The sequence below is a fragment of the Pristiophorus japonicus genome, chromosome 7 (assembly GCF_044704955.1).
Source record: "Pristiophorus japonicus isolate sPriJap1 chromosome 7, sPriJap1.hap1, whole genome shotgun sequence".
NCBI lineage: Eukaryota > Metazoa > Chordata > Chondrichthyes > Pristiophoridae > Pristiophorus > Pristiophorus japonicus.
This window is the reverse complement of record NC_091983.1, coordinates 234,870,538-234,894,973: the sequence shown is the minus strand read 5'-3', so window position 1 is coordinate 234,894,973 and position 24,436 is coordinate 234,870,538. Positions and strand designations below refer to the sequence as shown.

The window sequence follows — 24,436 nt, the reverse complement described above, 5'->3', positions numbered from 1 at the left end:
GGCACCTGGAAAGAGCTGTTGTTTAGACTCAGCGCACAAAACCAAATAATGTGAACACTGAATGTAAAATACAAACCAGGAACTGGCAAAGAAAAGCTCAGTGTTGGAGTTAATGTAGCTGAATAATTCTGAGTAAAGAAGCTCCACCTCACAATGCAGCATTGTGGGTGGGAGACAAACACTGGCAACTGCCAGTAGGAGGCAGTATTTATAAACAGGGTCACCATGCACAGGGCTCTGGAGATGGGGCATGGGGGGAATCGTTCAATATCCCAATACTGGCACATGCTCAGGGTTAAATCCAATGTGTACTAGGTGGGAGGTCAAAGGAGGTTATGAATAGAGTTAAGCACATCTCACTGTTTGATGTCTGTAAAGGTAACAGAACCTTCAGAAAAGTTTCATTCTCCTATCTTGTTAAAGGCTACTTCCATCAGCCCATTTGTGTTAAAGAAAACTAGGTGAAAGAAACTCCTATCGAAGGATTGCTTGTCTTTTTCCAAGTCATTGAGGAATTCAATGACACGTCCTTCGTATTGTTGGTCGTCAACTTTGGTGTCGAAAGTCCTGCAACAGAATTCAGAATGATTACTTTTTTCTTCCTGGCAGATCCAGTCTGGAAACCAATCAGATTGAAAGGAAGATAGGAACAGGAGTAGGCCATTCAGCCCCTCGAGCATCCTCTGCCATTCAGTTAGATCCTGGCTGATCTGCACCTCAGCTCCATTTACCCGCCTTAGCTCCATATCCCTTGATACCGTTACCCAACAACAATCTCTCGATCTCAGTCTTGAACCATCCAATTGACCCAGCATCCACAGCCTTTTAGGGGGGAGAGAGTTCCACATTTTGTGTGAAAAAGTGCTTCCTCATTTTGTTGCTGAATGGCCGAGCTCTAATTTTAACATGATGTCGCCTTGTTCTAGATTCTCCCATCAGAGGGAATAGTTTCTCTGTATCTACCTGATTGAATCCTTTTAACATTGCAAACACCTCATTCTGGTCACCCCTCAATCTCCTATACTCAGGAGAAGACAAGTTGAGGCAACCTGGCTTCAGAATTTAACCCTCTAACCCGCGGTATAATTCTGGTGAATCTGCCCTGAAGCCACTCCAATGCCAATTTATCCTTTGTGAGGTGCGGTGCCTATAAATGAACGCAGTACTCCAGATACAGTCTGACAAGTCTCTGTTCAACTGAATTATCACTTCTTCCCCTTTGTACTCCACTCCCCTCGAGATAAAGGCCGACATTCCATTGGTCATTTTCATTGCTTTTTCTGTTTGTTGGCTCACTTTAAATGATTGGTGCGCTTGGATTCCCAGATCTCTTTGCTCCTCGACAGTTTCCAGTTTCTCACCATTTAGAAAATACTCCGATTTATCTTTCTTTGGTCCAAATTGTTTTAGTCAGCTGTGGCTCAGTGGATAGCATGCTCACCTCTGAGTGAGAAGGTAATGGGTTCAAGTCTCACTCCAAGGATTTAGAGATATATAATCATAGAAATTTACAGCGTGGAAGGAGGCTATTTCGGCCCATCGTGTCTGCGCTGGCTGACAAATAACTATCCAGCCTAATCCCACTTTCCAGCTCTTTGTCCATAGTCCTGTCGGTTATGGCACTTTAAGTGCACATCCAAGTACTTTTTAAATGTGGTGAGGTTTTCTGCCTCTACCATCCTTTCAGGCAGTGAGTTCCAGACCCCCACCACCCTCTGGCTAAGTATGCACCCCTCAACTAACCTCTAAACCTCCAAGCAATAACTTTATATCTATGTCCCCTGGTTGTTGACCTCTCTGCTAAGGGAAATAGGTCCTTTCTATCCACTCTAGGTCCCTCATAATTTTATACAGCTCAATAAGGTCTTTCCTCAGGCTCCTCTGATCCAAAGAAAACAAACCCAGGCTATTCAATCTTTCCACATAGCTATAATCCTCCAGTCCAGGCAACATTCTCGTAAATCTCGTCTGTACCCTCTCTTATGCAATCACATCATTCCTGTAATGTGGTGATGAGTACTGCACGCAGTACTCTAGCTATTGCCTGACTTAATATAGTGTTTTATACAGTTGAAGCATAACCTCCCTGCTCTTCTATTCTATGCCTCAGCTAATAAAGGCAAGTATTCCTATTGCCTTCTTAATCACCTTATCTACCTGGGCTGCTACCTTCAGGGATCTGTGGATATGCACACCAAGGTCCCTCTGCACTTCTCAGTGTCCTACCATTTAATGAGTATTCCCTTGCCTTGTTAGCCTTCCCCAAACGCTTTACCTCACACTTCACCATGTGGAAATGTATTTTTATCTAAGCTGTATCACACTGTATTTTTGTGCCCTTTTTGATATAAAACAAAATGGAGTCCTGGTCCTTCCAGAAATTTCTGCAACAGACAGTCGGTTTGCATAAACAGCTAAACCTGGCTTGAAACGGCTGATAACTAATCAATGGTCACCAGACAGTTAGGAGACAAGTCCTGCTGAGACAAGTACCACCCATGGTGCTCTCCTATTGTCCATACAACACCAGTTCCACTCCGCCCCACCCTTTTTGAAATACTCAAACCACCAGCCATTATCTCTTGTACAGACCTCATCCATTTGATGCACAAAGATAACTGACCAGGAAACTGGACAATCCTGACACAATTCAATGCCGGTAATAGCTCATTACCACACTCTTATCGAGTAATGGCTGACTGGCCAACTAATAACCCTGACAAAAGGAAATATTTGGAGACCATGTCAGGACAAGGATGTCGTAATTAACTCTTTATCTGTATTCACTGACTGTAAGACGGAGCCAATACACAGGATGAGGCCATAACTTGGGTTTTTATTGTATAAATATCTCGTGAAGTTGTACCATTTCGAAGGTGTTCACTTAGCCATTGATGAGTGAGACCTTTCCCTTGCTAGCAAGTAAAATTAAAGGAACATCTGCCGGGCTGAAGGTGTCTGAGTTGTATATTGTGAGTCGAGATTTCGACAGTTACATCTTGGAGGTTCCACCGAGATTGCTTACTCTCTAATCTGTGAGTTAAATGGATGTGGGCATAGTGCCTCTTCAGTGAAGGGTTTCACTGGCCAGAATAAGGTGAGCCTTTTTCTCACAAGAGGTTTCTTCACTGTTGAATCGCATATGTAATCTGTTGACTACAGGGGACGTAATACGATCTACAAGACTCGACATTTGAAAGCTAAAGTTGTTTTTGTGATCATTTCTTTCTCAGCTTGCAAGCAGAAGGGATCTGGTCCTGGAAATATTTTGAAACAGCCCGGGGAGATTTTCATTAGGAGTTAGATGTAGTCCTTACTACTAGGGGGATCAAGGGGTATGGCGAGAAAGCAGGAATGGGGTACTGAAGTTGCATATTCAGCCATGAACTCATTGAATGGCAGTGCAGGCTCGAAGGGCCGAATGGCCTACTCCTGCACCTATTTTCTATGTTTTAATTTTTCTAAAATGGTTCTTATGTGATAAGATTAGGAAACGGTTCTTATGTGATAAGATTCGGGGGGAAAAAAGCGCTAATCGATCGACAGTTCTTATGTGATATGAGTTAAGGTAATGGGACCATAAGTTTTATAAGTTTTATTAGGATAAGTTATGGACTCGGTCTGTAGTGGTGTACAACGCAGACTGAGAATTGATTATTTATTTAGATAGAGTTTAAGGTTATGATTTGTATACTCGCGTGAATATTATTTGTCCTAGTTGTCCTTGTTATACTGTTGTGTTTAAAACCTTTGTGCGACATTGCAATTAGAGAAACGGGAAGAGTCACTCGGGAAAATTGTGATTCAGGAAAACAAGGATTGATTGAGAAAAGAAACAGTAACTGATTGATCAACTGCGGTTGGTTCGTGCCAACATCTCTCACAACCCAGACTGAGCCCGAATTAAGAGCCTTTTCAGGCCACGTAACAGCCAGGAGAAATGGGCGTAGAGAACTCGGTTGGCCAAGAGGATTGTGAGATCAGAAACTGTGGAAAATCTTAATCATTCAGAATGAATGCTGGAGCAAGTAAAACACCACAAAAGGGCACACCAGCCTATTTTATGCTCCAGAATTGTGGTCAGTCTTCAATTGAACACCTAAAAAAAAAAAATGGGTAAAGTGGACTAAGGATGAAAACAGGCCATTTCCACCTGATGGTTCATTTAATTTAGAGAGAACAACATGTCTCGAGGAGTGTCTTATAAACAGAGACCCAGAAGAGGTAAAGAAAAAAAAAAGGAAAGTAATAGAAAAGGCCTGGGTTCCGATTCTTCAAGCCCACGTAAAATTAACAGAGAAAGCAAATCAATATGTAAGAAAAAAAGAGAACGTGATAGTGACTTATGGATCCAAAATAGAGCTGGCCAACAAAAAGCTTTGTTGAATGAAGAGAGACTTTTGTGAATGTCTGTCTTTGAATGAGAGTGCTTGTGTGTGTTTTTTTTTGACTGCGGAATTTTTCATGTGTCTGGAAGCCTGTTTGGAAAGGTGGTGGAACTGCCTGTTTGTTTTAGCTCCACCCACTTTTTCAAACAGAGTGAAGGTTTTTTTTTAACCTTTCGTGGTGTTGTCCTGTATGTGGGAAGTTTAAGACATTTTAAGTTAGAAACGCAGGTGTGGATTTATTCGGATGAGGAGTTACAGAGCTAGGAAATGCACAAAGGATAGGTTTGTTGAGATATGGTCCCGGTGGTTAAAAAGAAAGAGAATTTATTTGACACGCCCACTTAATTGTCGAAAGAAGACACGCAATCATTGATTACATTGGGTTGAAAGACATAAATTTAGTCTAGGAGTGAGTTTAAGAACGGGGAAGGAAAGTTTCAATGCCTTTTTTAAAAAAAGCCTTTGTGGGTCTCTCGAGGTTGCAGGCTGGGGGAGTACGCTCCCATTGTCCTTTGTGTAAAACCTTGACGCGAAAGCTTCTAGCTCAGTAAGAAGATTTTTAAATAAAAGATTGGCAGTATAAAATTTGAAATGGGATTTTGAGATATTTCAGGTGATTCTCCTTGATCAACATTTTGGGTGTATTGAAAAAAGCTTGGGTTTGGAAGCCTTTTAATAAAATTATAAAACAAGTACTTTGCATTCTGTGATCTGTGAATCACTATAAGCATAAATGAGAAGTTCGTGTAACACTCCGATTCTTCCGGTTTAGAAGCCCAATAGTGACAAATGGAGGTTTGTTCAAGACCTACGAGCTGTGAATGAATCTACTATATTCTCACAATGCTAAAAGAAGGATTTGGAATCAAGTATCCTGGAATGGTCGCTCACTTCAGCACCAGCCTTGGGATTACCAGATTACACTAAGACATTCAACTTATTTGTTCATCACAAGTCGGGTTTTGCACAATCTGTTTGGACTCAGTTACATGGGGACAGGCAGCCACCGGTAGCGTATTTCAGTGCCCAACTAGACCCAGTGGCACGCGACTACCAGGATGTCTTCCTTCATTGGCAGTAGCTTATTACCCTGTACAACAGGCTCAGACAATAATTCTAAATCAGCAAACCGTTTTATATATCCCACACTCTGTCGAGATTTTACTTGCTAAATGTGCCACCCAACACCTAACTTCTGCAAGAACCACTAAATATGAAGTTGAACTGTTATCAAATCCGAACCTTATCATTAAAAGATGTACTACCTTAAACCCAGCCACTCTATTCCCCACGGAAGAAGACGGCGAACCTCATTCATGTGAAATGGTAACCGAATTAGTGACTAAACCACGTATCAATTTAACAGAAGTACCAATGTGTAACCCTGATCTAGTGTACTATGTTGATGGATCAGCCTTACGAAATGATAGGGGCCAACCTAGAGCGGCTTATGCAATTGTGACCCAGTTTAATGTTGTCGAAACAGCCTCTCTTCCAGACTCCTTTTCAGCCCAACAAGCCGAATTGTTTGCGTTAACTCGAGCCTGTATTCTGGCTGAAGGACAAACAGTTAATATCTACACTGACTCCAGATATGCTTTTGGGGTATCCATGACTATGGACAAATTTGGAAAATTCGCAGGGACCTGACTTCAGGAAACACTATCAAAAATACAGAACAAGTGGAAAATCTCCTGCGAGCCATTCAATGCCCCTTGAAACTTGCCATTATCAAATGCCAAGCACATACAGACCAGTCGAATGAGGTGGCACTTGGGAACGCCAGAGCTGATAATGCAGCTAAATCAGCAACTCTGTCAAAAGGGGGGATGCAGGTGTCATTGTTCCCACTAAGGAAAAATAATTGCTCAGACCCGCCACCCACTATTAATGACGTGCTGGCCTTTCAGACACAGGCCAGTACGGAGGAGGTGGTGACCTGGACGAAGGATCAATGTTATAAAAATGCAGAAGGAATATGGGTTTACCATGACGGCCGCGTGGTGGCGCCCAAGTCCTTACTTCCATGGATTGCCCGATGTGTTCATACATTCACACATGCGGGAAAAGAGGGGGTGGCAGATTATATTTTGGCAACTTGGTATGCACCAGGTATTTCGGCAATTGCAAAACAAATCTGTGAAATTTTGTTACCTGTCAGACAATGAATCCGGGTAAGACGGAAAAAGTAGAATCTGCCTCCCACCCAAATCCAGTGGGGCCTTTTGTACATTTATAAATGGATTTTATTGAATTACCTATGTGTATGGGATTCAAGTATGTATTAGTTATTGTAGATGTGTTCTCTAGATGGATTGAAGCCTTTCCATGTAAAAAGGCCGATGCCACTACTGTTGCTAAATGTTTGTTAAAAGAAATCATACAGCACTTCGGAATCCCTGCTAAGCTTTCAAGTGATAACGGGTCACATTTCACAGGAACTGTTATAAGAGAAATGTGTAAAGCTTTACAGATTAACCAACATTTTCATTGCAGTTATCATCCACAGTCTGCTGGACTTGTTGAAAGATATAATGGAATGCTTAAAAATAAGCTGGCAAAATTATGTAATGACACTGGACTGAAATGGATAGAACTGCTGCCCTTAGCCTTGATGGTAATGCGATCTGCAACCAACAGAACAACAGGCCTGTCACCGCATGAGATAATTATGGGATGTCCCCAACAACTACCTTTTACAGCACCATTTACTGCAAAACAAATGGACATCCACAAAATGGAGGAAAATATGTTAAATTATTGTATTGCACTAACCAAATGTATTTCCAGCTTTCATTTGCAGGTAAAAGAAGCTCAACTCAAGCCAGCGGAAGGGAAGTGTCATAACCTGGAGCCCGGGGAATTCATTTACATCAAAATCTTTAAAAGAAAAAGCAGTCTACAACCAAGATTTGAAGGACCATACCAGGTCTTGCTGGTGACTAATACTGCAATCAAGGTAAAGGAAAGACCAACATGGATCCATGCGTCCCATTGCAAAAGGGCACCCGACCAGGGGGAAGGGAAGAAGGAACCAGAGGAACAGGAAAAGGAAGACTGAATAAGGAACTGTACGGACTATGGGGACTGATGGTGCTGGGCTTGACAGGGTTTTGCTTTGCATTATTGATTATACCAGGGGTACAGACACGCAAACGAAGGGAACTGCAGGTAAACATATTTATGGCGCTGAGTCATAAGTATGCTCAGGACAGAAACTTGTCTAGTTGTTGGATATTTTCCCATGTACCTGTCCACTCAGAAGGGGGTATTCCACTAAGAACCGTCCCCTTTAACGAATCAGAAATGGTAGAGTGGTTAATTGTGCAAAATAGAACAAACCTAACCAAGGTGTCAGAAACGAAGGATCTAACAGAATGGACGTCACCAGGGTATAAACTTACAACCTTCCAGAGATGGTACCAGCCAAATTATAATAATAACCATCAGCCACCCTTCCTAAGTACTACTCCCGGAATAGGAAATCCTGAAGGTATAATAAGTCTAGTGAGCAATGAGACTAAAGGACCAGAAATGGGACGCAGCAAGTGTTCCCAAATGACTAAATGGCAAGCCACAACAAATCCCACTGATGGAAGAAAGATAGCAACCGTTAGCTGGACAATGGTCCATAACAAAGCCTCAGGTGAGACCACTCGAGTATGGATGGCACGAAAGGACCAGAAGCTGACGTCCTATAATTGCACCTAATTTATTTGTGGCCATAAAGCCTACCCATGGTTACCAGCCAACTGGACAGAGTCCTGTTACTTAGGATATGTGGTACCCTTTATCAGATCAACAAAGACTCTAAGGGATGACTAAGGAAGTCATAGATTTAAACGGGATTTGACATGGCTAAATGGAATATTCAAGGTAATGGTGCCACCCTATGGAATAGCATCAACCGAATGGCAGTTACGGCAATGGGCTAATTTAGTCGAATCAGTAGCCAATGCAACTTCCCAAGCCTTCGAAGGGGTGAATGATGAAATGGTAGCCATTCGAACAGTGGCTCTCCAAAATCGTACGGCCTTAGATTATCTTCCAGCCAAAGAAGGAGGGACATGCGCATTAATAGGTGGAGAATGTTGTACGTATATCCCGGATAAGTCAGAAGAAATCGGCAGTCTAGCTGAATACATTAGGAACAAGGTAATGGAGTATAAACAGACAGTTGGCCAGGACGGTACCACCTTGTGGGATTGGGCATCGGGATGGTTGGGACCCCTAGGGAGAAATGTGGTACAGGGTTTGATCATATTCCTGCTGATAGTCTTTGCCCTATATCTTTTATTTGTCTTGGTTAAGTGTTGCTGTGCCAGGTTGGGAAAAACCGTGTTACCTACCGAGGCCACGACTAGAGTTTTGGGAGCAACAACAGCTGAAAGTTCCTGCGTGGAAATAGAAATAGAGAGACTATGCAAGATCAGAATGGATTAAGTTGTCCTTGTGAAGAACAAAATGGGGGAATGTGGAAATGTATTTTTATCTAAGCTGTATCACACTGTATTTTTGTGCCCTTTTTGATATAAAATAAAATGGAGTCCTGGTCCTTCCAGAAATTTCTGCAACAGACAGTCAGTTTGCATAAACAGCTAAACCTGGCTTGAAACGGCTGATAACTAATCAATGGCCACCAGACAGCTCGGAGACAAGACCTGCTGAGACAAGTACCACCCATGGTGCTCTCCTATTGTCCATACAACACCAGTTCCATTCTGCCCCACCCTTTTCAAAATACTCAAACCACCAGCCATTATCTCTTGTACAGACCTCATCTATTTGATGCAAAACGATAACTGACCAGGAAACTGGACAATCCTGACACAATGCAATGCCGGTAATAGCTCATTACCACACTCTCATCAAGTAATGGCTGAATGGCCAACTAATAACCCTGACAAAAGGAAATATTTGAAACCATGTCAGGACAAGGATGCAGTAATTACTCTTTATCTGTATTCACTGACTGCAAGATGCAGGCAATACACAGGATGAGGCCACAACTTGGGTTTTTACTGTATAAATATCCTGTGAAATTGTACCATTTCGAAAGTATTCACTTAGCCGTTGACTGAGTGAGACTTTTCCCTTGCTAGCAAGTAAAATTAAAGGAACATCTGCCAGGCTGAAGGTGTATGAGTTGAGATTTCGACAACCAGATTGGATTCCATCTGTCACTGTTCTGGCCACCTGACCAGTACATTGATATCTTCCTGGAGGCATAAGAACATAAGAACAAAAGAATTAGGAACAGGAGTAGGCCATCTAGCCCCTCGAGCCTGCTCCGCCACTCAAAAAGATCATGGCTGATCTGGCCGTGGACTCAGCTCCACTTACCCGCCCGCTCCCCGTAACCCTTAATTCCCTGATTATTTAAAAATCTATCTGTCTGTGATTTGAATACATTAAATGAGCTAGCCTCAACTGCTTCCCTGGGCAGAGAATTCCACAGATTCACAACCCTCTGGGAGAAGAAATTCCTTCTCAACTCGGTTTTAAATTGGCTCCCCCATATTTTGAGGCTGTGCCCCCTAGTTCTAGTCTCCCCGACCAGTGGAAACAACCTCTCTGCCTCTATCTTGTCGATCCCTTTCATTATTTTAAATGTTTCTATAAGATCACCCCTCATCCTTCTAAACTCCAACGAGTAAAGACCCAGTCTACTCAATCTATCATCATGAGGTAACCCCCTCATCTCCGGAATCAGCCTAGTGAATCATCTCTGTATGCCCTCCAAAGCTAGTATTTCCTTCCTTAAGTAAGGTGACCAAAACTGCACGCAGTACTCCAGGTGTGGCCTCACCAATACCCTGTACAGTTGCAGCAGGACCTCCCTGCTTTTGTACTCCATCCCTCTCGCAATGAAGGCCAACATTCCATTCGCCTTCCTGGTTACCTGCTTCACCTGCAAACTATCCTTCTGTCATTCATGCACAAGGGACCAATCGTGAAGCAGTAGAGGCGTGTCCTGCTCAGTTGGAGCTGTGAGCAGTGAGTGGAGCTGCTAGCAACTTGAGCTCCTGCCTGGAGAGCCCTGAGACCAGCCCAGGAACAGAAGGAAGGAAGGGGCTTCAACACCAACTTTTATCCAGAGGGAGAGGAGGAGAACAGAAACATTTCAACTTTTTACCATTCTGCAAGGAGTTGGAGAGAGGGGGAAAAACCAACAACATCCAGTGTGGAAGGAGGGAGACTCTGCACTTTCTACAGGTGGGTGTGGGTGCATTTCCCAAAAAGACTTTGTTGTATCGGTGGGGGGAGGAAAGAAGACCACTGAGGGCCGGAACATCGCGGGGGGTGTGTGTGTGTGTGTGGTAGTGTGCGTGGGGGCCGTGCTTACAACTAGGCCCCCCCCCACAATTGGAACCCCCCCCCACAACCCCACATTTGCCTAGCCTGGGATAGCTGGAGCTACCAGGCTGAAGATTCTTTAATCACCCAATTAACATCGTTAAGAGTGTGTGCCTGGTGGCTCTAGCTATCCCAGGTGAAGACGTCTTCTCCCCTCACCTGAAGACCATCCCAAAGACTGTGTTTTTTGTGTGTTTTTGCCATCTGGGGAGTGCACCCACCCACAGCTGCGAGGGGAGACCTGCCCTCGCAGTCCCCCCCCCCCCCCTTCCCACCCCCCTCTCTCTTTCTCTGCTACTCTGTTTCTCCCCTCTCTCTCTGAGGCCTCTTTCTTCCAAATTAATAAAAAAAAAACATTTAAGACAACTGAGCAGAGGGAGCAAGGCCCCTCCCAAATTACCAACTAGGGGAGAGGTGCCTCGTTAAGGGCTCCTCTGCTCAGTTTATATACGAGGCCTAATTAAGACCATTAAGGCCTGTGACTTTGGGGTGGGTGTAGCCCTTAAAGGGACCCCGTGATGGCGACCCCATCCACGCCGGTGGCAGGGCCAGCAAGGACGTATGCGCAGGCGGTGTCCACATCCACGGCACCTCCTGCGCCACCCGCTGCCCTGCCACCTTTTACACTTATAACCAGGAAACACGGGGTCAAGAGCTACACTCACACCACAATGAGCATCGAGGAGTGCGTGCGGGCGATGGCTGGGGTAGTCGGCCCCTCGGCCATTGTCGCAGCCTCCAAGATGTCTGGGAAGGCCGTGTTCTTCCTGGGGTCGGAGCGGGCGGTGTCCCTGGCCCTTGAAAAGGGGCTCACGGTGGGCGGGACGTTCCTGCCGGTGGATCCTCTCGAGGCCACCGCGCAGAGGGTCATCGTGTCAAACGTCCCGCCCTTTGTTTCCGCTGAGCTCCTCCTCCCTCACCTACAACAATTGGGGGAGGTAAGGTCAGGGATCAACCCCATACCGCTCGGCCTCAGGGAGAACAGCCTGCGCCACGTGTTCTCCTTCCGCCGCCAGCTCTTTGTCCGGCTGGTGCGGGAGGAGACGACGGAGGGATCATTTAATGTGGTGCATGAGGGGACTGCCTACCGCGTCTTCTGGACGTCGGACGGCGTGCGGTGCCATGCCTGCAAGGAGGTGGGGCACGTTCGCAAGAACTGCCCCGCCTCCAAGGCCGCCAAACCACCGAAGGCGGCCAAGGCTGGCGCCGCCGCCACCCCTCCCCCTAGCTGCGTCCGCGTGCCGGGAGCCATGGGTGCGCGGGCATCGTCGGAGGCCTTTGTTTTCAGGGCCTCCGGCGGGGGGGAGGGAGAGCGTCCGAGCGGAAAGAAGGCGCGGAAGAAGGAGAAACATCTAGAGGCGGGTCCCCTCGGTGCGCCGGAAAGTTTGACCACCGCGCTCAGCCCAACCCAGTCACCGGCGAGCGCGGGGTGCCCCGAGCCCGTGCCCGGGCCCTTGAATAACACCACAGAGGGGTCCAGGCGCGGGCAAGAAAAGAAAAAGGGGGGGGCGGAGCGGGAGGCCTCGGCAGACATGGGGGTCTCCCTGCCTCCGCGCGCCCCCAGGAACAAAAGGAGGCGCGGCTCCGATGAGGTGGAGGGGGAACAACATCCCTCCGCGGAGGAGTCGGTGCCCGCCGCGTGTCCCGCGTCCCCCACCAGCGCTCCCAAATTGCGCTGCAGGCGCGAAGAGTCTGTCCCCGGGGAGGGTGAGGCAGTCGAGGCTGCCCAGCCGCTGCCTCCTGGGGATGGCATGGAAGATCTGCCTGTCGTGGGGGGCGTGGGGACCGCGGAGGAATGCGTAGCCGCCGGGCCGGGCGTCCCGGGGACTGAGGCGGGCGAGGCCGAAAAGGCCGAACCTGAGCCCGCCCAGCCAATACCCAACTTCCCCCGGGAGTCGCTCGACCCGGCGGAAACACAAACTGATTTTAATGAAACTGTAGATGCTGGGCCGGGGGGTGGCAGCGGGGAGGGGGAGGAACACCCACCCTCGCCTCTTACTTTGGAGCTGGAGCACTTGGGGAGCCTGGGGATCTCCTATGGCCGGGTCTCTCCTTGTTCTCCGGTTCCTGGGGCGGAGGGGGAACCCCTTCCGCTGTCATTTCCCGACCCAGCACCATTTTTAAAAGAGCCCAGTGGGGACTCCTCTGCCGACGATCCTGGGGGTGGGATCGGGGCAGTGCCAGGGCCGGTTGGAGCGGCCGGTCCATTTGCCGTACCTTGTGCGGTCGATGGGCTGGCTGCTGGCGGCCACCTCCCGGAGGAGGACGGGGACTCGGTGGGGGACGCGGGTGAAGACCTAGAGACCACCGCCAGTGAGGCGGTGGATCTGCTCGCGGCCGCTGCTGAGGCCCTCCTCATTCCTGCAAAGGAACTCCGGGACTTTTTGGCCCAGAGTCGGGGTTGCCGCAACCAAGCCCGACTGGCCCTGGAAAAATGGTCCGAGCCGGAGCTGATCAAGGGGTCCGTCCGCGCCGCCGTTAAAACCTTGGCCGCGGGCGGGCCCTTGACAAAGGAGCAGCACCTTGAGCTGCGCGAGCTCGAGGGACTCCTCGCTGGGCTGCGGAGGGAGCGGAGTTCAACAAAAGACTCCGCTCCCTCCCCCACAATAGGTTAAGGTAGAGGTTGCACTATGCTTTTGCCATGAAGATAACCATAGCCAGCCTCAACATCAACGGCGGCAGAGGGGCACGCCGTAGATTTGACAATTTTTCGCTCCTGCGGGAGGGGAAATATGCGGTGTGCTTCCTGCAAGAAACCCACACCGTTCCGGGAGACGAAGCCACGTGGCTCCTGGAATGGCAAGGAGAGGTCCGCATGAGCCACCTCACCGCCATTTCTAGTGGGGTGGCCATCTTGCTGGGCCCGCATTTTCAGCCGGAGATCTTGGGGGTCGAGGAGCCCGTGCCAGGCCGCTTGCTGCACGTAACGGTTCGCCTGGGGGACGTGCCGCTCCATCTCGTGAACGTGTACGCCCCTCATCCCGGCCCGCAGCAAACGCGCTTCTTTGAAGAGGTGTCCGCTCTTCTTGGCTCCGTCGACGTCGGCGACTGCATTGTCCTCGGGGGGGATTTTAACTGCACCCTCGAGGCGAGGGACCGCTCCGGTGCCCCGCAGTGCATGACGGCGATGGAGAAGTTGAGGGACCTGGTCGGGTCCTTCGACTTGGTGGACGTCTGGTGAAATCTCCACCCCGACTCCAGCGCCTTTACTTGGGTGAGGCCTGGAGTTGGATGGTCTAGAGTCGACCGCCTTTACGTGTCTCGGGCGTACGTTTCCTGCGTCCCGGCGGCCTCCATGCGGCCGGTGCCGTGTTCGGACCACCACCTGGTGTGGGCGGAGCTCGCTTCGCTCCGCGCGAGGACGGGGTCCGCGTACTGGCACTTTAACAACCGGCTGCTGGAGGACGTGCGGTTCCAGGACTCGTTCCGTCGATTCTGGTCCGACTGGAGAAGGAAGCAGGGGGGCTTCCCCTCCTTGAGGCTATGGTGGGACGTGGGCAAGGCTCACGTCCGCGTCTTCTGTCAAGAGTACGCGAGTGGGTCGACCAAGAGGCGGGCGGCCAGAGTCGGGCGCCTAGAAAAAGAGGTGCTCGACCTGGAAGCCCGTCTCGGTCAAGTCGTCCAGGACCCGGCCCTGCGGACGGTGTACGAAGCGAAGAAGGCCGCGCTGAAGGACCTGCAGCTCGTCGGGTCCCGAGGCGCGTTCGTGAGGTCGCGGATCCGGTTCCTGCGGGATCTGGACCGCGGCTCCCCCTTCTTCTACTCGCTGGAAAAAAGGCAGAGTGTCCGTAAGCAGCTCTTGACGCTGCTGGCCGACGACGGCTCTCTCGTCTCGGATCCGGAGGGCGTCAACAACAGGGTCCGTGAATATTACGGGGCTCTGTTCTCTCCGGATCCGTCCAGCGAGGAAGCGCGTAGAGTTTTGTGGGAGGACCTGCCGAAGGTCGGCCCGGAGGGCGCCGAAAATCTGGAAGCTCCGCTAAGCCTGGCGGAGCTGACCGGTGCCCTCGCCCGGCTCTCGAGGGGAAAATCCCCGGGGCTGGACGGGCTGACCGTGGAGTTCCACAGGGCGTTCTGGGACGTCCTGGGGAGCGACTACGCGCGGGTCCTGGGGGAAAGTCTGGCGACCGGGGAGATGCCCCTCTCTTGGCGCAGGGCAGTCATCGTCCTGCTGCCTAAGAAGGGCGATCTCCGCCTCCTTAAGAACTGGCGCCCGGTCTCCCTCCTCAGCACAGACTACAAAATCTTCGCCAGGGCGATGTCTGCTCGCCTTGGTGCCGTGCTGGACCACATGATCCACCCCGACCAGTCATACACGGTCCCGGGCCGGACAATCCACGATAACATCCATCTGGTCCGGGACCTCATCCATTGTTCCCAGGAGGCTGGTCTGTCGGTCGCCTTCCTATCCCTCGACCAAGAGAAGGCGTTCGACAGGGTGGATCACGACTATCTGCTCGGAACTCTGCGCGCTTTCGGGTTCGGGACGCATTTCGTCGCCCGGATCCGACTTTTGTACGCCGCCGCGGAGTGTCTGATTAAGGTTAACGGGTCCTTGACGGCGCCCCTTCGCTTTAGGAGAGGGGTGCGCCAGGGATGCCCCATGTCCGTCCAGTTATACGCCGTTTGCGTGGAGCCTTTCCTGCGCCTCTTGCGGACGAGGTTGACGGGACTGGCTCTGCAAGGGCCGGGCGTGGAGGTCGTCCTCTCGGCTTACGCCGATGACGTGCTCCTCGCGATAGAGGATCCCGCTGACCTGCGGAGGATGCGTGAGTGCCAGGAGATTTACTCGGCCGCGTCCTCCGCCAGGATCAACTGGGAGAAATGTTCCGGACTCCTGGTGGGTCAGTGGCGGGTGGACTCCCTGCCGGAGGAGCTCAGGCCTTTTGCCTGGAGCACGACCCATCTCCTCTATCTGGGAGTCTACCTTAGCCCCGACGAGGGAGCCTGGCCGGCGAACTGGCAGGAGCTGGAGGCCAAGGTCGCCGCTCGCCTAGGGCGCTGGACAGGACTGCTCCGAGTGCTGTCCTACAGGGGTCGAGCGCTAGTCATAAACCAGCTGGTGGCCGCAATGCTGTGGTACCGGCTGGTCACTTTGACCCCTCCCCCTGCGTTTGTCGCCAAGATACAGAAGAAGCTGGTGGACTTCTTCTGGAACAACAGGAAGCACTGGGTCTCTGCCGCGGTCTTGAGTCTCCCGCTTGAGGAGGGCGGTCAGTCGTTGGTGTGCGTCAGCGCCCAGCTCGCGACTTTCCGCCTTCAGACCCTGCAGAGATACCTTTACGTCGAGCCCCCTCCTAGGTGGTGCGCTCTGGCGAGGTATTTCTTCCGCCAGCAGCTCGACCTCAATTATGACACGCAGCTCCTGTTTGTGAACTTGGGGGGTGCCAGGACCGCCCTCCGGGAGCTGCCTGTCTTTTACAGGGAACTCATCAGGGTCTGGAACAAAGTCTCCACCAAGCGCAGCTCTCCGCCGGCTGGAGTGGCGGCCGTCCTGCAGGAGCCGCTGCTCGGGAATCCGTACCTCCACGGCCGAGGCTTCATGTGGCGGTCGGAAGAGAGGGCTGTGGCTGGTGAGGTGACCAGGGTCAGGGACCTGCTCGATGGCGGAGGAGCGGGCTGGATGGCGCCAGACACGCTGGCGCGGCGCCTAAACTCTGCCAACGTCCGCCACGCGGCCGATGCCATCGAGTCGCTAAAAACAGCTCTGGGCCCTGACTCCGTTAGGTGCATCGAGGAGGCTCAAGCACGTGGGGAGATCCCGTCCGAACTGACCCCCGTCCGGACGGAATTCCTCATCGGCGCCAAACCCCGGAACCTCCCTCGGGGGCCGGCGCCTCACAACTTGAGCCGCCTCCGGGAAATCCCCTCCGTGCCTTTCAGTTCCGCGCGGAGGGGTTTCCTGTACGGGCTGCTCCTGCACACCCTCAACTTTGCCATCCTCGCCGGCCGTCCGGACACGCCATGGCGTACCATCTTGCCGTCCGGAGGAGGCGGGGCTCCCCGATGGAGGGCACTCTACGCAGGGGTCCTCCCACTATTCATCGGGGACTTGGCCTGGAGGGTGGTGCACGGAGCAGTGCCGTGCAACAAATTTTTAAGCCGGTTCACGGACTCCCAGGCCACCTGCAATTTCTGCGGTCTGGAGGAGTCCGTGTTCCATGTTTTTATTGAATGCACGAGGTTGCAGCCCCTGTTCCACTATTTGAAGGGGCTGCTCCTGAAATTCTGGCTGCACTTCAGTCCCACTCTCCTGATCTTTGGGCACCCTGTGCGGAGGGGAGCGGGTAGGTCCGAAGGCCTCCTCGTAGGACTGCTCCTGGGCACGGCCAAGGGTGCCATCAGCCGGTCCAGGCAGCGGGCGGTCGAGGGGGTCGTTCAACCTGACTGCCTGCCTCTCTTCCGCTCTTACATCCGGTCCAGGGTGTCCTTGGAGATGGAGCACGCGGTGTCCACCGGTACGCTCGCGGCCTTCCGCGAGAGGTGGGCACCGGAGGGACTGGAGTGCATCATCACGCCCGGCAACCAAATTTTAATTTGATTTTACGTTTTAAAGTTAATTTGTTTTAATTGCCGGTGCTTTTAGTGTCCCCTTCCCTTTTATAGGGGGCACTGGGGAAAAATTGTGATTTTAGTGCCCAAAAAAAAAAACAAAAAAAAAAAGAAAAAACACAAAAAAAACAAAAAAGGGGGGAAAAAAAGGGCCTTGTAAATGTCTGGAGTGTCACCCAGGTCGGGTGGCACCGTTTAATGTTTTATGTTTTGCAGGTGAACTCCAAAAAGAGTTTCATGCACAAGGGACCAATCGTGGAGCAGTAGAGGCGTGTCCTGCTCAGTTGGAGCTGTGAGCAGTGAGGAGAGCAGCTAGCAACTTGAGCTCCTGCCTGGAGAGCCCTGAGACCAGCCCAGGAAGAGAAGGAAGGAAGGGGCTTCACCACAACTTTAACCCAGAGGGAGAGGAGGAGAAAAGAAAACTTTGCAACAACTTTACCATTCTGCAAAGAGTTGGAGAGAGGGGGAAAAGACAAACAACATCCAGTGTGGAAGGAGGGAGACTCAACATTCTACAGGTGGGTGTGGGTGCATTTCCCCAAACAGACTTTGTTGTATCGGTGGGGGGAGGAAAGAAGACCACTGAGGGCCGGAACATCGCGGGGGGTGTGTGTGTGTGTGGTAGTGTGTGTGGGGGCCTTGCTTACAACTAGGCCCCCCCCACAATTGGAACCCCCCCCACCCCCCACATTTGCCTAGCCTGGGATAGCTGGAGCTACCAGGCTGAAGATTGTCATTAATCTCCCTATTAAAGATCGTTTAGGAGTGTCTGCCTGGTGGCTCCAGCTACCCCAGGTGAAGACGTCTTCTCCCCCCACCTGAAGACCATCCCAAAGACTGTGTTTGTGTTTTTGCCATCTGGGGAGTGCACCCACCCACAGCTGCGAGGGGAGACCTGCCCTCGCAGCCCCCCCCCCTTCCCACCACCCTCTCTCTTTCTCCGTTACCCTCTGTTTCTCCCCTCTCTCTCTGAGGCCCCTTTTCTTCCTAATTTTAAAAAACAAAACCCAATTAAGACAACTGAGCAGAGGGAGCAAGGCCTCTCCCCAATTGTCAACGAGGGGAGAGGTGCCTCGTTAAGGGCTCCTCTGCTCAGTTAAATATACGAGGCCATTAAAGACCATTAAGGCCTGTGACTTTGGGGTGGGTGTAGCCCTTAAAGGGACCCCGTGATGGCGACCCCATCCACGCCGGTGGCAGGGCCAGCGAAGACATATGCGCAGGTGGCAACCGCTTCCACGGCACCTCCTGCGCCACCCGCTGCCCTGCCACCATTCAGACTCATTACGAAGAAACACGGGGTCAAGAGCTACACTCACCCCACAATGAGCATCGAAGAGTGCGTGCGGGCGATGGCTGGGGTAGTCGGCCCCTCGGCCATTGTCGCAGCCTCCAAGATGTCTGGGAAGGCCGTGTTCTTCCTGGGGTCGGAGCGGGCGGTGTCCCTGGCCCTTGAAAAGGGGCTCACGGTGGGCGGGACGTTCCTGCCGGTGGACCCTCTCGAGGCCACCGCGCAGAGGGTCATCGTGTCAAACGTCCCGCCCTTTGTTTCCGCTGAGCTCCTCCTCCCTCACCTACACCAACTGGGGGAGGTAAGGTCAGGGATCAACCCCATACCGCTCGGCCTCAGGGAGAACAGCCTGCGCCACGTGTTCTCCTTCCGCCGCCAGCTCTTTGTCCGGCTGGCGCGGGAGGACACGACGGAGGGGAATTTTAATGTGGTGCACGAGGGGACTGCCTACCGCGTCTTCTGGACGTCGGACGGCGTGCGGTGCCATGCCTGCAGGGAGGTGGGGCATGTTCGTAAGAACTGCCCCGCCTCCAAGGCCGCCAAACCACCGAAGGCGGCCAAGGCTGGCGCCGCCGCCACCCCTCCCCCAAGTTGCGTCCGCGTGCCGGGAGCCATGGGTGCGCGGGCATCGTCGGAGGCCTTTGTTTTCAGGGCCTCCGGCGGGGGGGAGGGAGAGCGTCCGACCGGAAAGAAGGCGCGGAAGAAGGCAAAACATCTAGAGGCGGGTCCCCTCGGTGCGCCAGATAATTTGACCACCGCGCTCAGCCCAACCCAGTCACCGGCGAGCGCGTGGTGCCCCGAGCCCGTGCCCGAGCCCTTGAATAACACCACAGAGGGGCCCGGGCGCGGGAAAGGAAAGGAAAAGGGGGGGACGGAGCGGGAGGCCTCGGCAGACATGGGGGTCTCCCTGCCTCCACGCACCCCCAGGAACAAAAGGAGGCGCGGCTCCGATGAGGCGGAGGGGGAACAACATCCCTCCGCGGAGGAGTCGGTGCCCGCCGCGTGTCCCGCGTCCCCCACCAGCGCTCCCAAATTGCGCTGCAGGCGCGAAGAGTCTGTCCCCGGGGAGGGTGAGGTAGTCGAGGCTGCCCAGCCGCTGCCTCCTGGGGATGGAGTGGAAGATCTGCCTGTCGTGGGGGGCGTGGGGACCGCGGAGGAATGCGTAGCCGCCGGGCACTGCGTCCCGGGGACTGAGGCGGGCGAGGCCGAAAAGGCCGAACCTGAGCCCGCCCAGCCAATACCCAACTTCCCCCGGGAGACGCTCGACCCGGCAGAAACACAATTTACTGTTTTTAATGAAACTATAGATGCTGGGCCGGGGGGTGGCAGCGGGGAGGGGGAGGAACACCCACCCTCGCCTCTTACTTTGGAGCTGGAGCACTTGGGGAGCCTGGGGATCTCCTATGGCCGGGTCTCTCCTTGTTCTCCGGTTCCTGGGGCGGAGGGGGAACCCCTTCCGCTGTCATTTCCCGACCCAGCACCATTTTTAAAAGAGCCCAGTGGGGACTCCTCTGCCGACGATCCTGGGGGTGGGATCGGGGCAGTGCCAGGGCCGGTTGGAGCGTCCGGTTCATTTGCCGTACCTTGTGCGGTCGATGGGCCGGCTGCTGGCGGCCACCTCCCGGAGGAGGACGGGGACTCGGTGGGGGACGCGGATGAAGACCTAGAGACCACCGCCAGTGAGGCGGTGGATCTGCTCGCGGCCGCCGCTGAGGCCCTCCTCATTCCTGCAAAGGAACTCCGGGACTTTTTGGCCCAGAGCCGGGGTCGCCGCAACCAAGCCCGACTGGCCCTGGAAAAATGGTCCGAGCCGGAGCTGATCAAGGGGTCCGTCCGCGCCGCCGTTAAAACCTTGGCCGCGGGCGGGCCCTTGACAAAGGAGCAGCACCTTGAGCTGCGCGAGCTCGAGGGACTCCTCGCTGGGCTGCGGAGGGAGCGGAGTTCAACAAAAGACTCCGCTCCCTCCCCCACAATAGGTTAAGGTAGAGGTTGCACTATGCTTTTGCCATGAAGATAACCATAGCCAGCCTCAACATCAACGGCGGCAGAGGGGCACGCCGTAGATTTGACAATTTTTCGCTCCTGCGGGAGGGGAAATATGCGGTGTGCTTCCTGCAAGAAACCCACACCGTTCCGGGAGACGAGGCCACGTGGCTCCTGGAATGGCAAGGAGAGGTCCGCATGAGCCACCTCACCGCCATTTCTAGTGGGGTGGCCATCTTGCTGGGCCCGCATTTTCAGCCGGAGATCTTGGGGGTCGAGGAGCCCGTGCCAGGCCGCTTGCTGCACGTAACGGTTCGCCTGGGGGACGTGCCGCTCCATCTCGTGAACGTGTACGCCCCTCATCCCGGCCCGCAGCAGACGCGCTTCTTTGAAGAGGTGTCCGCTCTTCTTGGCTCCGTCGACGTCGGCGACTGCATTGTCCTCGGGGGGGATTTTAACTGCACCCTCGAGGCGAGGGACCGCTCCGGTGCCCCGCAGTGCATGACGGCGATGGAGAAGTTGAGGGACCTGGTCGGGTCCTTCGACTTGGTGGACGTCTGGTGAAATCTCCACCCCGACTCCAGCGCCTTTACTTGGGTGAGGCCTGGAGTTGGATGGTCTAGAGTCGACCGCCTTTACGTGTCTCGGGCGTACGTTTCCTGCGTCCCGGCGGCCTCCATGCGGCCGGTGCCGTGTTCGGACCACCACCTGGTGTGGGCGGAGCTCGCTTCGCTCCGCGCGAGGACGGGGTCCGCGTACTGGCACTTTAACAACCGGCTGCTGGAGGACGTGCGGTTCCAGGACTCGTTCCGTCGATTCTGGTCCGACTGGAGAAGGAAGCAGGGGGGCTTCCCCTCCTTGAGGCTATGGTGGGACGTGGGCAAGGCTCACGTCCGCGTCTTCTGTCAAGAGTACGCGAGGGGGTCGACCAAGAGGCGGGCGGCCAGAGTCGGGCGCCTAGAAAAAGAGGTGCTCGACCTGGAAGCCCGTCTCGGTCAAGTCGTCCAGGACCCGGCCCTGCGGACGGTGTACGAAGCGAAGAAGGCCGCGCTGAAGGACCTGCAGCTCGTCGGGTCCCGAGGCGCGTTCGTGAGGTCGCGGATCCGGTTCCTGCGGGATCTGGACCGCGGCTCCCCCTTCTTCTACTCGCTGGAAAAAAGGCAGAGTGTCCGTAAGCAGCTCTTGACGCTGCTGGCCGACGACGGCTCTCTCGTCTCGGATCCGGAGGGCGTCAACAACAGGGTCCGTGAATATTACGGGGCTCTGTTCTCTCCGGATCCGTCCAGCGAGGAAGCGCGTAGAGTTTTGTGGGAGGACCTGCCGAAGGTCGGCCCGGAGGGCGCCGAAAATCTGGAAGCTCCGCTAAGCCTGGCGGAGCTGACCGGTGCCCTCGCCCGGCTCTCGAGGGGAAAATCCCCGGGGCTGGACGGGCTGACCGTGGAGTTCCACAGGGCGTTCTGGGACGTCCTGGGGGGCGACTACGCGCGGGTCCTGGGGGAAAGTCTGGCGACCGGGGAGATGCCCCTCTCTTGGCGCAGGGCAGTCATCGTCCTGCTGCCTAAGAAGGGCGATCTCCGCCTCCTTAAGAACTGGCGCCCGGTCTCCCTCCTCAGCACGGACTACAAAATCTTCGCCAGGGCGATGTCTGCTCGCCTTGGTGCCGTGCTGGACCACATGATCCACCCCGACCAGTCATACACGGTCCCGGGCCGGACAATCCACGATAACATCCATCTGGTCCGGGACCTCATCCATTGTTCCCAGGAGGCTGGTCTGTCGGTCGCCTTCCTATCCCTCGACCAAGAGAAGGCGTTCGACAGGGTGGATCACGACTATCTGCTCGGAACTCTGCGCGCTTTCGGGTTCGGGACGCATTTCGTCGCCCGGATCCGACTTTTGTACGCCGCCGCGGAGTGTCTGATTAAGGTTAACGGGTCCTTGACGGCGCCCCTTCGCTTTAGGAGAGGGGTGCGCCAGGGATGCCCCATGTCCGGCCAGTTATACGCCGTTTGCGTGGAGCCTTTCCTGCGCCTCTTGCGGACGAGGTTGACGGGACTGGCTCTGCAAGGGCCGGGCGTGGAGGTCGTCCTCTCGGCTTACGCCGATGACGTGCTCCTCGCGATAGAGGATCCCGCTGACCTGCGGAGGATGCGTGAGTGCCAGGAGATTTACTCGGCCGAGTCCTCCGCCAGGATCAACTGGGAGAAATGTTCCGGACTCCTGGTGGGTCAGTGGCGGGTGGACTCCCTGCCGGAGGAGCTCAGGCCTTTTGCCTGGAGCACGACCCATCTCCTCTATCTGGGAGTCTACCTTAGCCCCGACGAGGGAGCCTGGCCGGCGAACTGGCAGGAGCTGGAGGCCAAGGTCGCCGCTCGCCTAGGGCGCTGGACAGGACTGCTCCGAGTGTTGTCCTACAGGGGTCGAGCGCTAGTCATAAACCAGCTGGTGGCCGCAATGCTGTGGTACCGGCTGGTCACTTTGACCCCTCCCCCTGCGTTTGTCGCCAAGATACAGAAGAAGCTGGTGGACTTCTTCTGGAACAACAGGAAGCACTGGGTCTCTGCCGCGGTCTTGAGTCTCCCGCTTGAGGAGGGCGGTCAGTCGTTGGTGTGCGTCAGCGCCCAGCTCGCGACTTTCCGTCTTCAGACCCTGCAGAGATACCTTTACGTCGAGCCCCCTCCTAGGTGGTGTGCTCTGGCGAGGTATTTCTTCCGCCAGCAGCTCGACCTCAATTATGACACGCAGCTCCTGTTTGTGAACTTGGGGGGTGCCAGGACCGCCCTCCGGGAGCTGCCTGTCTTTTACAGGGAACTCATCAGGGTCTGGAACAAAGTCTCCACCAAGCGCAGCTCTCCGCCGGCTGGAGTGGCGGCCGTCCTGCAGGAGCCGCTGCTCGGGAATCCGTACCTCCACGGCCGAGGCTTTATGTGGCGGTTGGAAGAGAGGGCTGTGGCTGGTGAGGTGACCAGGGTCAGGGACCTGCTCGATGGCGGAGGAGCGGGCTGGATGGCGCCAGACACGCTGGCGCGGCGCCTAAATTCTGCCAACGTCCGCCACGCGGCCGATGCCATCGAGTCGCTAAAAACAGCTCTGGGCCCTGACTCCATTAGGTGCATCGAGGAGGCTCAAGCACGTGGGGAGATCCCGTCCGAACTGACCCCCGTCCGGACGGAATTCCTCATCGGCGCCAAACCCCGGAACCTCCCTCGGGGGCCGGCGCCTCACAACTTGAGCCGCCTCGGGGAAATCCCCTCCGTGCCTTTCAGTTCCGCGCGGAGGGGTTTCCTGTACGGGCTGCTCCTGCACACCCTCAACTTTGCCATCCTCGCCGGCCGTCCGGACACGCCATGGCGTACCATCTTGCCGTCCGGAGGAGGCGGGGGTCCCCGATGGAGGGCACTCTACGCAGGGGTCCTCCCACTATTCATCGGGGACTTGGCCTGGAGGGTGATGCACGGAGCAGTGCCGTGCAACAAATTTTTAAGCCGGTTCACGGACTCCCAGGCCGCCTGCAATTTCTGCGGTCTGGAGGAGTCCGTGTTCCATGTTTTTATTGAATGCACGAGGTTGCAGCCCCTGTTCCACTATTTGAAGGGGCTGCTCCTGAAATTCTGGCTGCACTTCAGTCCCACTCTCCTGATCTTTGGGCACCCTGTGCGGAGGGGAGCGGGTAGGTCCGAAGGCCTCCTCGTAGGACTGCTCCTGGGCACGGCCAAGGGTGCCATCAGCCGGTCCAGGCAGCGGGCGGTCGAGGGGGTCGTTCAACCTGACTGCCTGCCTCTCTTCCGCTCTTACATCCGGTCCAGGGTGTCCTTGGAGATGGAGCACGCGGTGTCCACCGGTACGCTCGCGGCCTTCCGCGAGA

The 24,436-nt window shown here is 54.0% G+C and overlaps 1 protein-coding gene across 1 annotated transcript in view; it reads right to left on the bottom strand.

Annotated features, from left to right (window-relative positions):
* Positions 1-401: 401 nt before the first annotated feature.
* LOC139266698 (heme-binding protein 2-like) overlaps positions 402-24,436 on the bottom strand; it is a 36,845-nt gene continuing 12,810 nt past the window's right edge. Inside the window, exon 4 of the mRNA XM_070884287.1 lies at positions 402-567. Within this exon, the coding sequence (XP_070740388.1) occupies positions 402-567 (166 nt within the window). The remainder of the gene's footprint in view (positions 568-24,436) is intronic.